The sequence below is a fragment of the Zosterops lateralis genome, assembly GCF_965231275.1.
Source record: "Zosterops lateralis genome assembly, chromosome: 2".
NCBI lineage: Eukaryota > Metazoa > Chordata > Aves > Passeriformes > Zosteropidae > Zosterops > Zosterops lateralis.
This window is the reverse complement of record NC_139763.1, coordinates 79,431,349-79,447,317: the sequence shown is the minus strand read 5'-3', so window position 1 is coordinate 79,447,317 and position 15,969 is coordinate 79,431,349. Positions and strand designations below refer to the sequence as shown.

Genomic DNA, 15,969 nt, shown 5'->3' with positions numbered 1-15,969 from the left:
TTCACTGCAGTGGGATTAACAGCGAAGAGGCGGTATTTGAATGTGGAAACTACAGTCACTCATATTCCACTGTGTAGAGAGCTCAGGAAGATCCATCTGCGTGCCCTATGTCTCTCATAAAACAACTTTTCATACTAAGGTAACTATGTTCAGTCCATTGGTAATGCAAAATACGTTTCTGAAGAGATGCACCACAACACTGCCTTACAGAAACACAACCTGAGATGGCAAATCAGTACTTTTCTTCCATTATGTGTGACCAAAACAGCCACTATGTTGACCCTTTCTCTTACTTTTGTGAGGGAAAAAGACCTCTTTTTACTAAAAATATGTCAAAGTTTTGGGAGCTCTGTACCTATCATTGAGATTTTTCATAAGATATTTGGTTTTTCTTTTCCATCTTTTTGAGTCTGTTCTTTTGCCCATAGTTACAATTGTTTCTAGCAGAGTTCTCACTGCTTAGCAATAAGCACAGTCAGCAGCAATGCTCTGCCCACTAAAAATGGGGAGTAAGGCACCTCCATGGCAAGAGTTGGCATGTCTTACAGCCCAGAAATTTAAGACACAGTGATTGAACTGAGTGATGACATGCTTACATTGTATTGCTAATTGTAAAAATTGTATCTAGCAACTCTGCTCATAATCCTGATCTTCCATCAAAGGCAATGAGGCTAATTCATCTGTCTGCATTAATTCAAGGGCACGTCTTCAAAAGCATTCTAGAGCAACTTTCAGGAAAAAATGTCCAGTTAATTAACTACTAATCAAATTAATCAAGTTAATTAACAAGTAATCAAAATTCTCTGTTGATTCAAGACTGGAACACCAGCATGAAGAATTAAGTAATTTTATTTCAGAAATTTCCTCCCATCTACATGGAAGGGTGTCAAAACTGTTTTGTGACTGTAGGCCTTGAAGTAAAAATTATTATTATTACTATTATTACTACTACTACTACTTCTATATTTTTCTCATTTTTCTTTTCACTCCCTATGTTAGGAACATGGGTGGAACAATGCTCCAGTCAATGCCACACTGTCTAAAGAAACCGGGACTTTAAGCTTTCTGCTGAAAGCGAATCTTGCCTGATGCGTGGTGAGATTAACTATCAAAATCACATTGCTCTGACCACCATCCACTGTTACAGTGTGGTTTTCAACAGATTACACTGGAAATTGCCAGATGGTGTGTAAGAATTACCAGAGTCAAGCATTCCTGTAAAGTAGACAAAAAAAATTTCAAACTAAAATTTAAACAGGAAAGAATGGAAGAAAGTTTTCTAATGCAAAACAGAGGCAAGCAAAAGAATTTTCTTGCAACACTAACCCCAAAGTTGCTACTTGTGAGGGATGCATTTTCTATGTTGTTGTCATTGGCAAGATCACAGACACAGAAGTTGTTGACTGCTATAAGTCTGACTCCATTAGATGTATCCGGATCTCTCTCTGGATTAATGCCACTACCAAATACAAAACTTGCCAAGGCATGATAATGTGCCAACAGGACAACAGCATGCACCAGTTCAGGAAGAGACCAATTATTTTCCCCAGTCTTGACAAGTTTCTGAAATGAGAATAAAAAAAAGTGTAAATATAAAATTTCTTTTGGCCCCCAACTTTTCTATAAAACACTACACATTTCAAATAGGGATCAATTCTTTCTTCCAATAATACCATATTCCCCTTGCAAACTCTCGCTGGATAAAAAAAGAGACACCTAATATATTACTTCTTTTCTTTGGGGCTATTTTAGCCAATGCTATTCCTAAAAAGAAAATCTTATTTGCCTTGTCACACAGAAGAATCAGCTTGTTTGGTACACTAGTATTTCCCTGAACTTTTTAAGTCAGGGTAATGAAGCCTAACCAGGCACTTGCACAGTTCTTGGCATTTCTTTTTACCAGACATTTACAGAGTAAACGGTATTTACAGAGCATGACTGAAGAGGTACCTGGATGTGCTCTTTTGTGATCAGCCAGGGCCGGTGTGCAAGAAGTTTGTTTATTTCGTTCAGATTTTTCAGTCTTTGGGGAATGTATTCTAAACCATTCAACCACTCTGCAATCCCACCAGTCTTCAGAAACTCATCAACGTGCATATTTATTAGGTAGGAGCACTGATGTCTGGCAGCAGCCTGGAATAATTAAACACAGGGTGAACAGTGCAGCACATTAGTGTGTAATCTGGTTTTGGGCGGGTGGGAGACAGGTTAATAACACAAAACAAAAGTACAGTGTCATTCCAAAAGGCCTTATGCAAATGCATAGCAATGCATTTCTATACAGTGTGGAAGATTCTCCAAAAAAAATACATTCGTTTACGCTGGATTGCAAAATGTAATTTAGGTTGGAAGTGATCACTAGAAGGGAACCCTCCACTCACAGGGCTGACTTAGAACTTGTTGCTCAGAGCCATCCTACTGCTGCACAGTGATGAGGGCATGTGAGAGGTGCATCACTGTGGGAAACGGGGAATGATGTAGGTTGCCAATTCTCCCTTCTCACTGAAAACCTTCTGGCTAAGCATGTTTTATTGTGATAAAAATCTACAACAAAAATACAGCCTCTGTCAAAATACCATCTTAATTTCTCCTTTCTAAATTTGTTCTTTCTTGCTTCTTTTTTTAAATACAGAAGTCAGAGTTGCAGGAGAAGGTTCACAGCCTGTTGGTACGTACCATGATGGCAATGTAGTGCCTGTAGGGCAAAGGAAGGGGCCCATCCATGCGCAGCATATAGAACTGGCTGCGGAGGAAAGACTCCAGGTATTGAGTGTGGATACTCATGACCTGTGTGATGTTGTCCAGGCGACCAGATGTAGAATATTCTTCCACAAGAAGATTAGTACGTTCATCCAAACCATTTGCTTGCATAACCTTGAAAATAACATGGAGAAATATTAACAGAAGGAGAGATTTTCTCTTGCTTTAGCCCTGGAGTGAAGCACGCTGTGGTATGAAAGGTTTATCTGTGCCCAGACTTAAACACAATGATGGAGTTCTGGATGTGTATTTACAAACATACATGCCTGCATGAATGCAAATACACACACAGAGATCCTACTTGTATACTGAGAACTGAAGAGCACTTTACACTGAACCTCTGTTATTTTTTATATGTTTCTAAAAAAGCCCAAACCATTTTTCTATACATCTTCTTGAAACAGAAGAAGTCACAGATGCTGAAATCAAAGCTGTACAGAGAGTTGGAAGTAAGTAAGAGCTAAATGGAAAGTAAATTCTTTATGGAAGACAACCTGTATAGACACACACCACCTGAGTGCTCAGCCCTAAAATCAATTTCAAAATTAATGGAGAGGAACTGGATTATGTAACCAAATTATAGAAACAGCCTGGCAATCTATCTCTTCTGTGCTTGCATAATTGAAGAGGAGATCAAGTGCTAATTTGTCTGCAACATTCAGGTATTATTTAGGATAGGAATTTAATGCTTTCTTTAAACAAAAGCTGTTCTTTAATTATTCCAACCAATCCAAACCTTGGGCACAAGATGAAATGAAACAGCAGAACAGTAAGTAGCTCTTGCCTTGCAAGCCCTAACACAGAATGAGCGCTATTACTCAGTGTTTATCACCAGGAACAGCCATTCTCAACATGTTCACCACTGAAGTTACAAGCACAAGACTAGAATACCCAGTATTTATTCTGACACTGTGCAGTAATAAACCAGCCAGCTTATTGTAAACACCACATATTTTAGCTGTTTTACTGCACATGAAGCTAGAAAGTGCCTAAAACAAAGAAGCACAATGCTTTTGCTGAAATATTCTATTTAAAATATGTTTTCTTCTTTATCATGGGCTGATGAGTGGACCATGTCTCAAATACTTTTCTATCAGATCTTATATAGAAGTTACATCCAAAGAAACACAAACAACATATACCACATTTTCGTTTCCTGGTTTAATTTGTGGGCATGGAAAGAAAGGGGAGAAGCAGCTACACAGTTACACAGCTCATTTTTACATGTGCACCTTCACTATGGCAGCTTTTCTGTGTTTTATACCCAAACCTTCTCAGTTGTCCTTAATAATGTTTTTATCATCAGAATTTTATTCATGCATTAGAGACCATTTTATCTCCCTATATATACCTTGCTCCACTCCTAGGAGTCCCCCTTATTCTTCAACAAGTCTATCTCCCATGTATTTAAGAGATTCTTGTCTTATTTAGAGGTTTCTTGGGGAAATCATATTTTTTGTATCTCTGGTAAGGTTTCTAATCTTCTCCAGCTTGTCAGGAATTTTTCTTGTAACACTGCAAGTTATAGAAAGAAATTCTGCTGACAGAATCAAAATATAATCCTGTAGGACTGTGCTGTTGCTATGTTATGCATAGCAATATGCCATATGATTATTTCTAAGCTTTATCTCCATCTCTATTACTATCCTCTTCATACTGTACATGTACTTCCTCCTCATTTATTTCCATCCACAGACACTTTTTTAAAAAAATTCTGCTTCCAAAGCCTTGTGGGATGTTAATAGGAACCTTTACAATTAAGTAATTATTTCTCTGCCCATATTCTTTCCATTGCAACAATAAAGCAGCCTTTGACACCAGTAGTGTTATTGTCACTTCAGTGTGTTACTATTCTGACACTAAACCCTCTCTATTCACTGTACTATTTCATGACAAGGAATTAGAGAGAAAGGTAGTTATTTGTTTAGCAAACCACAGTCGGCATTTGTCATGGTAGAAATCTTGAACCTGAAATCCACTCCTACCTTTCAACCATAAATTCTCTCAGGAGCCACAGCTACAGTCTAAGGAGTGAAGTCACATTTGCAGGTTCTCTCAAACTGAGGGTCAGGCACTGCTCTGAGAGCTGCATAATCACATTGCTGCAATACTGCACAGGCCTCCCTTCGGGTCTGGCATTATAAATAATGTGTTCACACCCACCCAAGAAGAGCAGAGCTGTCACTCATGGCTGTCTCTGGGAATGCTGGTGACAGAAAAGATGTCAAACCACTTGTGTGAAAGGATGGGGTGGGTCTTACCACTTGTGTGAAAGGATGGGGTGGGTCTTACCCACTGGAACTTCCCCCAGAGAAACCATTGCTTTTGCTTTCAAGGGAGCTCATCTAGGTACCATGGAACAAGCACAGTCATAGAACCATCCTTCAGTGTCGTTATTTTCAAAACTATCGCCAAGCCCAGCTAACTGCAAACTTACTTCATTCTCTGGTATAAAGGCACTTGGTCCTCTTGTCAATGGCGGGGAGACTTGTACTCTCTTTTCCTGCAAAACAGTCACACAGTTCAGTCACTGTCAGGAATTAATATTCACCTCACAAGATGAAATCTTCAAGGTCTGGATTCAATTCTCTTCTCAAAGCTCTCTAGGTGTTCACCGAGGGTGTATGACACCACACCACATTAGATCAGCTTTGCATCCTCTGTACTTTGCATGAAGGAATGGCATTCATTTTGGCAAGGAACAGCACCAATTTTGGGCAGGGGTAAGGCAGAAACAAACCCCAAAAATCTAATCCCAGTTGGTATACAGACCAGTTTGAAGATATACTGACAATACCAACAAAACATCTGGCATGATGCTAAAATTAGCCATTTTACTGGATTGAATGGAAGTTTGAAAACAGAGGGGGGAAAGAAAATGCACTCAGGAAATTATAAGCAAGATGCTGGTTCTTTTCAATATCAGCATCTGATGAGATCCTTAGTGTTGTGAAGAGCATAAGAACTTTATGTGCCAAATATTGGCATGAAAAGCAAACCAGCAAGACCCAGTTATATGCATTTTCTAGAACCCTGATGAAAAGGCCACTTTGCTCACGCTGAGCCTGGAGCACAGTGCACGCAGCACGAGCCTTGGTGTGCAAACCCCAGCTACAAGGCAGGAGAATATATTTAGTACAGAACAAGCTGATAGCGTAACAAGAGCCAGAGGACTTTTTTGATTTATTGGGGATAAGAAACTGGACTAAGATAAACTGTGCTGCCAGCCAGAGGAGTGAAAGAGACCTGGGGAGGCTGCCTGCTCCTCCGACTCATCAAGGGCAGGACCAACACTGTCCACATGATTCCTGACCAATGCTGGTCCAACTCTCCTGGAGGTTCCTTCCTCTCCATGGGTAATTTATTTCAGTGACTAACTCCTCAGATTGTTAAAGTTTTCCTAATGTCTAATCTGAATTTCCCTTGCAATAATTTAAAGCAGTTGCTTCTTTTCTTTTCTTCTTTTCCTCTTTATGGTTATTTTCCATCTATCTGGCTGGCTGCACACTTGTCTCAAGTCTCTAATTGCAACCACAGTGTTGGTGACTCTTAATACATTATCCATAAACAGCAGTATTGGATTTGCATACTAAGTATTTCGTGCCCCTAACATAAAAGTCTGAAGTTTTCCATAACAAATGACTCTTAAATACCTCTACCAGGGGGGCTTTAAGCTTAACTGCTATGTGCACAAACAGCAGTGCCAGTTCCATAATGAATGTGTCACTGATTTTCACACAGGAAAATTAAGCCAATGGAGCTGCGTAACTATTGTCCTGATCCTTAAAAACATCCTGTCCTTTCTAAATTAGATTAAGAAATAACATGCAAAAATCAGCAATGATTATTCAGGAAAGATGTTCCAAAGCAAACTCTTGCAGGACAATTGAATTTGTGACTTTGGAACAATTAGCTGCTAAAAGATGCAGAAATAAGCTGGCTCAACCACATGAAGCCCAGAAGCCAGGAGACAACTTCCTGCATCTGCTGCCTACTGTCACAGCTCCAAAAATCCTGTAAAATACCTCTCATTTATAAAAAGTACTAAATCTAAAGTATGATGAAAGGGTGAAGAGAGTCCTGGTATCTGCACATGCAACCCCTTCCTCACACAGTTACACAAGGCACAGGAAGACATCTTCTGCCCTCAAATACACAGTCTTGCCAGTAGCCAGTCATTTCTGCCAACATTAAAAAAAAAATGCTTTCCAAGATTGGATCCAAACTTGTATTTTACTTGTTTTACAAAGGTTATCTGGAAATTAAAGTTTAAAACCTTTATTTCACACTAAATAATCTGGAGGAAGTTGTGTGAGTGACACAACTTGGATACTTGTACACTGTCAGCTTTTGCTGGAGCACAGGTCTAACCAGAGCTGAACCTTCTCTGTCCTGCTGTCTGATCTGTACCTTCTTCAGGCTCTGCAAAGCTGGTCCTTGAGGACAGACCATGGCTAAAAAAATCCCTTTGTTTCTTCTAGCAGGATCTGGGCTCCATTCCCCTGTTTTCCCATTCAGTGTGACTGCTATTACTCCTTTGAGCCTGCAGATAAGCTACTGCTGAGGAAAGGAGGAAACAGTACTTGGGTGGATGAATATAGGCAAATATCAACAGTTAATTCCTGTGAATGATGACAGAAAGTCTGGCAGATAGTCAGACATGAAAAATGTTAATCTACTACAAAAAGAACAAAATCCAACTCCTTTTGAGTGGTGGCAATTCTAAAAAACAAGCCTGAGGGAAAAAAAAAACAAAAAAAACACCAAAAAACAAACACCCAAAACAAGAACAAAAGCCAGAACATGATCATTCAAGGTGATGAGTCTTATCACTAGACACTTACAGGGAGCTGGGCTTTTTTGATATTAGAAGTGTATAATCCTCCCTTCCATCAACAAGAAAGATTATTTTGCTGTCTTGCAAAAGCTTTTATTTTATTAAAAGGTTAAAACAAGCTTGTGAGGAGAAAAGGAGCAAACATCATCTGGTTGCACAAGTTCTCCGGATGTTATTAATAAAAACATGTGAAGTTTACAAGCATTGAGAAAGATAATGTTGGCTTTGTTGAGCTGTAGATAAGAACCACTGCTTCTGGGCATGCTTTATCTAAAACAATGATTTAAGGTCTACCCAAGAACCCAAACATAAAAAATGATATATAGGAATTAGAAAGGAACAGTGCAGATATATGGTCCTTTATGGTGAAAATTCTTGCAAAACTTGTTTTTCTTGTTTTCCAAGAAAGCTATTTTGTTTTCCTGTCCAAGTAGTCCTTGCAGGTTACACTAACTATCACTAAGTCAGCTAGGGTCCCAAATATCTTATTTGAAATTGGATTCTTTTGCTAAGAGGCTGAAGCAAGAAACAGGTTGCTCAGCAACTAAAATGCTGCACGTACATCTGCCAGTCATTTTCTGCTTCATGATCCTCCAGAAACACACTGCTGGAGAAAGGACAATTTCCATTTACATTAAGACTTGTACCTTTTTGAGGGCTGTTTCCTCAGAAGGAATGAGATAAAAGGAGAAAAATGTGTGCCTGAGCATGCTCCTGAGAGAGGGGCTGCTGCAAGCCAGAGCCTCGGAGCAGGTTTAGCAGCAGTGTCACTGTCACACTGCGGTGTCCGCCAGCGGACCGAGGCCTCTGCGGAGCACGGGAGAGCTGATGCAGGAATCCATGAAAAATCCTACGTCAGCGCTACCTGTGACTTCTTCCTGTCCTTAAACTGCACTTGCAAAGATGTCAGGAGCTTCATCAGGAATCAGAATGGTGACAAAGTAGGAGCATTTCCCCTTTGCCCAGCTATAAACAGTAAGAAATACCTTTGTCCTTGGGTGAGCTCTGCACAAACCCACAGACACAAATCTGCACCTTGCCATCTCACGGGTTTATTTTCAGTTGTGGCAGTGATTGCACACTCTTCCCTCCAGAGCCAAGATGGGCACTGGGATGTGGCACCTGCATCTCAAATAGCTGCCAGGCTGTGGCGGCAGAGCAAGGAATGCCAGAAACACTGGGGTTGGTGATGTGGCCATGAAGGCTAAGGGGGAACAAGCATGAGCCCAGCTGGCACTGGGATAGCACAGCAGCTTGCCTCCCAAAGCTTAAAGCAAAAGAAATAACCTTTCTTCCTCTCCACCACCACATGAATCACCGTGTCCTCAGGCTTTAAAGAAATGGCTATTTTTAGCAAGCTGTAAAAGGAGGCTGTTTTGTTTGAGAATGGAAGTGCTAGCTGGTGGGGCTGATCAAACAGCTGCTTTAGGAAGTACTTCTGAATATCTACATATTCAGAAAACATTGGAAAGAAGTAAGTGGTTGCACTCCTATGGTTGCGTGGGGGCTTCTTATACACATGGCACATAAAATCTAATTCATCCTGCACTTGATATCAAGGTGTTCATGCTTCAACAGGATGGGGGGAGGGGAATCACAGGGAAGAAACATTCAAGAGAGAATTTTGTGAGCCATGGCAATGCTGCCACTTGTGTCCCTGCAAACTCCCAGTTCAGTGCAGGTGTCCAGGAAACACTCAGGAAGGGGCTCAGAGCCTCCACTCTCACAACACTTGGCACCACTGTCAAGACATCAGGATAATAAACAACACCAAATATAAATCTTAAGGGCATCCCAAAATTACTTACTCCTGAGGAACAAACTATTTTTCCTAAACAAGCAGAAATGTGTTTTTTGGGGGGAAGGTAATGAGTAACTTAATTTATTACACTTTTTCTTATATTATAATCTACAAACAATTTTGATACCATCTAGCATTTGTAAGGATCTTTATTATTTAAATGCAGTGGTCTGTCTCTTTAAAATACTAATTAACATCTGCAGCAATAATCTGAATCAAGTCTGTCACTGGGTGGGAGTGGAGAACCAGATTTAGGATTCCCTATCTGGGGCTGAACCTTCCCAAAGGAATAATTTTTTTCCCAGTCTCAGCTTTATCTTACAGTTCTTCAAACTCAAAATACACCAGTTCAATCTCACAGACCTAATGTTATGGAGCCCACATTTGGTTTTCAGCTGACAGACATAAATGCCTTGAACTTTAGTTCACATTGCAAGCAGCATTATTTGCTGCTGCAGCTGGTTAAAACCTTACCTACAAACTGGTTTCTCCTACTCCCACTGTTGTTACTGAACACATTTTCACTTTGGTTCTTGGATCCTGAAACAGGCTCTACCTCGACTGGCTCTAATTACAGTCAAATGCTCTGATTTTCAGTAAATGGTAACACAATTTTAGTCATACAGTCATACTGGACCATCTGCTTATTCTATTCTCATTGAAAACAGAAGAAAGATTTTTTTAAAAAAAGCTATCTGAACACTGGTTGTGTCTTAGCATCTACTTTTATTCAAACTCTTCCTTAGGATGCAGGAGGGATTTTGTTTATTTCTGTGCATGCCAAGTTGCATTTTAATTTAGCCACCCAACTCTGGCAGACGAAGAGCAGTTTAGAAATGTGGCAGAAGTTCAGGATGCATCCAATTCATTTTAGGCAGTAATTTTATTGTTTATTGTAAATTTGCAAAGGATTAATGTAATAATTAAAACTACACAGTCTTGTTGACTAAAATGAAAACTCAATAGTAACAGTTTACCTGCCTTCACACATCAGTTCTCCTGGGAGACTCTGATTTACAAGAACTGGGAAGTATATTCAGCAAAGCTGTGAAATTTGGACATTCATCGAAAACAATTTATTGATGCACCATCCTTTAAAGAAAAAAAATCTGTTTATGGCATCTAATGTAATAAAATTGGGAGATTTATAGCTTCAGAACATATCTACAATTCATCTACCACGAAGTTTGCATTGCAACTTCAAAAATTTAGATACATATTTGAAGGGTAAACCTTGGTGTCCTGTTATTCAAAATAATTTCTGTAGAAAAGGAAAAGCCAAAAGACAAAAATGTGAAGAGCAATGATTTGAATGATGCATAACACTTTATTTGCTGACAGTGTAGAACTCCTCCTTACAGCTGACCCATTCCTATAATTAAACCCAGGATATAACTCCAGAAGCAATAAAAGAAATGTTCAGAACAAACAATGTCAAAAAGTTGAGAGTTCACAAAGCAAAAGTCCCAGCCTACAGTCATTTGTTAGGGGTATTTCAAGTGATTTTGCAACAGTTTCTTCCTCTTAACAGACTGTCCAACTCCAAAAATGCAAACTAAGCCATAAAGATGAAAATTAGCAGAGGAAGTCAAACAGCAGGAAATCTTTTTTAAATGGAACAGCATTTCAAAATACTTAAACCAGTAACTTTTAACATTAAGAATTTGGCATCTTTGTGCCTCACAGCTGATGAAGTGGTGCAAAGAGCTGGGAACGGAGCCAACGTAGTACAATTGATGGAGAGCTTTTGCTCTGGTAACAGGTTACAGCCCTTTTGGATTCACACAATAAAAGGAAGCCTATCCCAAGTTCCCATCCCTCTACCAGCTATTAAGAACACAATCCACACTAATTAGAAACCAAAGGTCAGCAATTTCTACCCTACCCAAGATGGATGGTCAGGCAGGAGAAGTCCCACAATGGTTCCTTGTTCTTTGAAAGATATCTGGAACACTCGGCCCACGGGAGAAAAACTCAGCAGTGAACACAAAGTTACTGGCAGAAAAGCCTATCACCTTTTCCATAAAGCAAACCTACATCTGCACCCTTACTACTCCTACTGCTGTATCTTCCTCCTTGTCCTGGACATCATTCCTATGAACCAAAACCAACCTCCAACTGCAACTGGGAACAGACAGATAAAAACTGCCCGTCAAGCATTGGAGTAAAAAGTAGGCTGAAAAAAAAAAAAATTAAGAAACCTGAACTATATTTCACAATTTTTTTAAAGATCAGAATAGATGTAAATGTATCAAGTTAAAGACAAAACTGTAACTTAATATTGAGTGAAGTTCAGACTACATCTAGCTTTGTAAGTAAGTTTGAGGCTCCTACATAGAAAATTGGAAAGACCTTCACAAGAAAATTTGCTCAACTAATGGTGCCAAGCCAAACCTAAACATTGATTATTAACACCTGAAAAGGATGAGAGACAAACAGCTACTTTTTGTACTTCCCTGTTGCTTGAGAATCACTTCCATTTAATATAAGCCAAACCTCAAAGTCTGATTTCTTATTCATGCCCTAATCATTCTCAGATACCAAGGATGAAACTCAACTGACCAAACACAGGCACCCAAATCAGGGTGAGCCAGCTGCCTGCTGGTTAAAATGAAAAAAGGAAGGTGATGTCTAACTCAGAATGAGAACAACTGTGTCGTGCAAAAGCCTGAATTTCCACCATAGACTAACAGGACTTCATGGCTAACCAGGTATTGGTCTGAAGACCAGCAAAACACATATCACCAGCAGACAACAGTCTTCTGGTCTACTTCAGCCTTCAAAAAAACAAACCAAGCCTACAAAAAACTGCTCAAAAAACCAAAACCAAAATTATGGGGAGAATAGAAATGGGGAAAAACAATGCTTCTCTTATCCATCCATGGAGAACTTAACCTCCTTCCCTCCCCTCACACCCAGCAGTAACACTGGGGTTTGTGTGCTCCTCAAGAACTGCCCTCAGGACAGAAGATCTTGTGAGTGAGTGCCTAGATGACTCAATACACTACAAGCACAGCAGAAGAGCATTTTCTATGTTTCAACAGCACCAGATATTAAGAGCAAAAGTTAGAAAACTTCAGTGGTTTTAGCTGAGACTTGTTTCATCTGTACCTTGGCTCCCTTCCACCTTCAGGTTTAGTCCACAACTGACATACTGAGACAGACCAGTATTATCTAGTTTGGAGAGCATAGCCTTTAGCCATTAAGTTGGCAAAACTGCACTGAGTTAATCTGCCTCCTCATCAGCCAGGGCAGGCTCTCCAAAGCACCACAGCATATCCTTTAATCCCCTGCCTCCATGCAGAGGGCTGCGGCTGCCTTGTCCTGCCCGAGCACAGCCCATCTAGCCAAGCCTGGTTTTGCTCTGCCAGAAGGGTCCCTTGTGCTCAGGAGACTGCAGGCTCAGCGTGGGCAAGGGTAGTGAGTGTGGTCACAAGTGTGGCCTCCCTCCATACTCTTACAGAGAAATGGGATTGACTTTCCCATTGGATCCATCCAGCAGAACATTGCCAACAGGTACAACAAACGTTTGCTAGGAAGTACAGATAGAACAGCAGCTGCTTTGACAGGCCTGAATTAATACCTAAATGAATGATTGAGAGCACAGCCTCTTTACAATACAGTAATTGAATGGTTAAATACTTCAATTCATAAACACACACACATTTGATTTATTGGGCATACTGCCAACTGCAGATTAAAAAACAAAAAGAGAGAAAGACCCCTGGGGTTATGCAAATCCATCATATATCTCTGGCAGAACTGTCTCCCAAGAATGCTCTACCGAATTTTTAATAGCATTATTGTCCAAAAAGACATGCCTTGTAAGCAAGCAAAATAGAATGGTATTCATCCATACTGTAAATGCATAATGGCATCCTCCTGCTGTTAAGAAAGTGGCCCAGGGTGTGGTGGTTTTTCGTTGTTTGGTTTTGGTTTTTCCAAGTATTTCAAAGATGATAAATGATTGAAACACTAAATTAGTGTAAGGGCAGTACACTACACAACACTCGGGTAATTTTTAAAAGAGAGTCTTGAAAGGATTCCACTGCAATTCGTGCTAGAAAATCCTCAAGTGCTACAGTGTTTCAGCAGAGACCATCATCACCAAAGGTTTATAGAAAAGATGACATATTTAACAACATGTTACTATAAAAACAAACTGGGTGAATTTTTAACTAGGGACCGTCAACAAGGCTGCATTCTCTTATCTCTCCTCTTTGTTACTGGCGTTGCACTCATTATGACAAAGAGCACAGAGAGAGAGATTTTAGGCATAGTGTGCCCTAAAGCACTAGGATTTGGATTTTTACCAAGGTGAGACTCTTGAGGTTATGCCTACACTGCAGTCGCTAGCACAACTGCTGCTCTTCTACAAGTCAGCTTTAAAGAAATTCCTGGCTTCCCTGGTCTTCTTGAAGAAGTCTTTGGTTAACAGCTCCTAAATCATGCAGGCACATGAAGCTCTGCTGCACAACAGGCTTGAGAAACCAGACAAATGTTAAGTCAGACACTGCTGAGTTTCCATTTGAAAGGACAAAGTTGACAGCTTGGAGTGAACATAAAGAGATCTGCTCACAGCAAGTATGGAGTCCTAGCTTTGCACTTTAATGGAAAAAATAACAACAATATCCTCCTTTGATTAGCATCTCCGTCCCCTACAGCTGCAGGGAAGGAAGCTGGGCTCTGACCTCTTCACCAACTCACTAAAATTGTTTTCTTCTCAGCTTCAACATACCTGCATGACAGACTATCAAAAGCAGCAAGGTCTCCTGCACTGGTCTCCTGGCCACACAAAGTATTTTGCTGTCTAAGGTGTTACTCAGCAATGTTTGCGACTAATGTCAAACACTTCATGTTTACAGACTACAAAACACTGAAAACTCTTCACAGGCCACATGTGGTGGAAATCCACCACACAATTTAACTCAAGAAGGCAAAGGTTGAGGACCATTTCAATGTGGAAACCTGTTTGACCTGTAACTATGAAATTTTAGATCACACAATCCAGCTTCCCAGGCATTTCTACTACTTTTCACCCCGCAATAGCACTGTACAGCTTACTCTTCTTGTAGTTGTTCTTTTAAAATTCAGTAGGAGGTGCACTCTGCCTGCTCCCCTGATTGGCCACTGAACCAGGACACATAAATGGGAAGTCTGAATTTTATCAGAAGAGCAGCAAGCCCACTGCAGAGACACATTTTGCTACCTGGAGCGTATCACAGGCACTTCTTCATTGCATTTCAGGGACTAGGTACATGAGCAGAAGCCCCATATTCCAGAAATAAACTTAGCATGTGTCCCTGCCAACACTCCCTTTTGGTAAGTCTGTGTCCTTGTAGAGTTTTCAGCTCAATAAAAATTTCTAGGATACCATCCCTTTGCTCAGTAATAAATGCTGCTGCAGACATACATTCCCAAGCACCTTTCAATAACCAAATACTACATAAAACCAAATTCTATTCAGAGACATAAGAAAGTCAAGCAAATGGCACAAGCATGGGCTTTCAAACTGCTTTTCCCATACCTTTAATTTACCAAATGATCATAGCAGTTATTTTGAATCTCTGTGCAGGAACTATCTTAAGCATCATGCAAGTAACTTGCCAAAATTCAGAAAACAAAATCCTCTCACACAGATTAAAGAGGGAAATGTGCTCTGCTCAGTATTGGAGCTCCTTCAGCTAGTTTTATGCTCTCTTTTTCCTACAGGATTGTGAAACACAGTAGCTTGAGTCGTGGAAACAGCAACTCTGAACTGCTGATGCTGCTGTCACAAGCATGTCAAATAATTTTAATTGACTGCCTCCTTGCTGTCACAGTCCATGCATAGTGTGCATCTGCCACCTCCAATAAAAAGATTATGAACCAGCCAGCAGGCAACCAGCTCAAGCAGAGGTACTTAGCCTTTTCCATAATGTGCAGCTAAGCTGTGGAAATCCTTGCTGTAAGATGCTATGGACAAAAAGTCAGTGTGCATTTAAAAGTGAAGTGTTCAAGTTCATGGAAGATAAATATAAGAATGGTTATTAAATATGGAAAATTCACCTCCAGCTCAGGAAGTTTTCAAATGGCAAATACTTGGACTCTGGGAGATAGTGCTGTGGGGTGTGCATAACAAACTGCTCCATTTTGTGTCTTCTTTCTTCAGTATCTTCCCTTGGCCACTGTCAGAGACCAGAGTCTGAGTTTCAATCTGACCCTCTGTATTTGCCCTAATGCTGTCATATATCTGCAGCAGACTGGTTCAAAAATACTACTTATTCTTTAAGTCTATTAAAAAAAATGGGACCTATTTTCTCATTGAGATAAGAATTGGCATCCTGCAAATAAGGAGGCATTTTAGCTAAACTGGACCATTACAGAAACAAGCACTGTGCTAATCCAGAGTAGATGTTGCAGGCCATGTTATGGAGCTCCTTAGTGCCTGGGTGAGCACATTCCTACACTGCCTGTTCAACACAGGTTCTATCATATAATTTACTGCAGAATCTGAAGTACATTACACTTCAGTTCTTTACTAACATGGTTTTAGGAAGCCAGTGTTATTACTCCCCTTTTCTAAATGCAC

The 15,969-nt window shown here is 40.2% G+C and overlaps 1 protein-coding gene across 3 annotated transcripts in view; it reads right to left on the bottom strand.

The window, feature by feature from the left end:
* Positions 1 to 15,969, bottom strand: part of SESN3 (sestrin 3) — a 39,775-nt gene that overhangs the window by 11,246 nt on the left and 12,560 nt on the right. For 2 of the 3 annotated variants that reach the window (XM_083854390.1, XM_083854391.1), the window contains exons 2-5: positions 5,198 to 5,263; positions 2,677 to 2,874; positions 1,951 to 2,133; positions 1,327 to 1,563 (exon numbers count right to left, since the gene is read on the bottom strand). In XM_083854390.1, the coding sequence (XP_083710516.1) occupies positions 1,327 to 1,563; positions 1,951 to 2,133; positions 2,677 to 2,871 (615 nt within the window). In that variant the 5' untranslated portion in view covers positions 2,872 to 2,874; positions 5,198 to 5,263. The remainder of the gene's footprint in view (positions 1 to 1,326; positions 1,564 to 1,950; positions 2,134 to 2,676; positions 2,875 to 5,197; positions 5,264 to 15,969) is intronic. The other variant, XM_083854392.1, reaches the window with a different exon arrangement.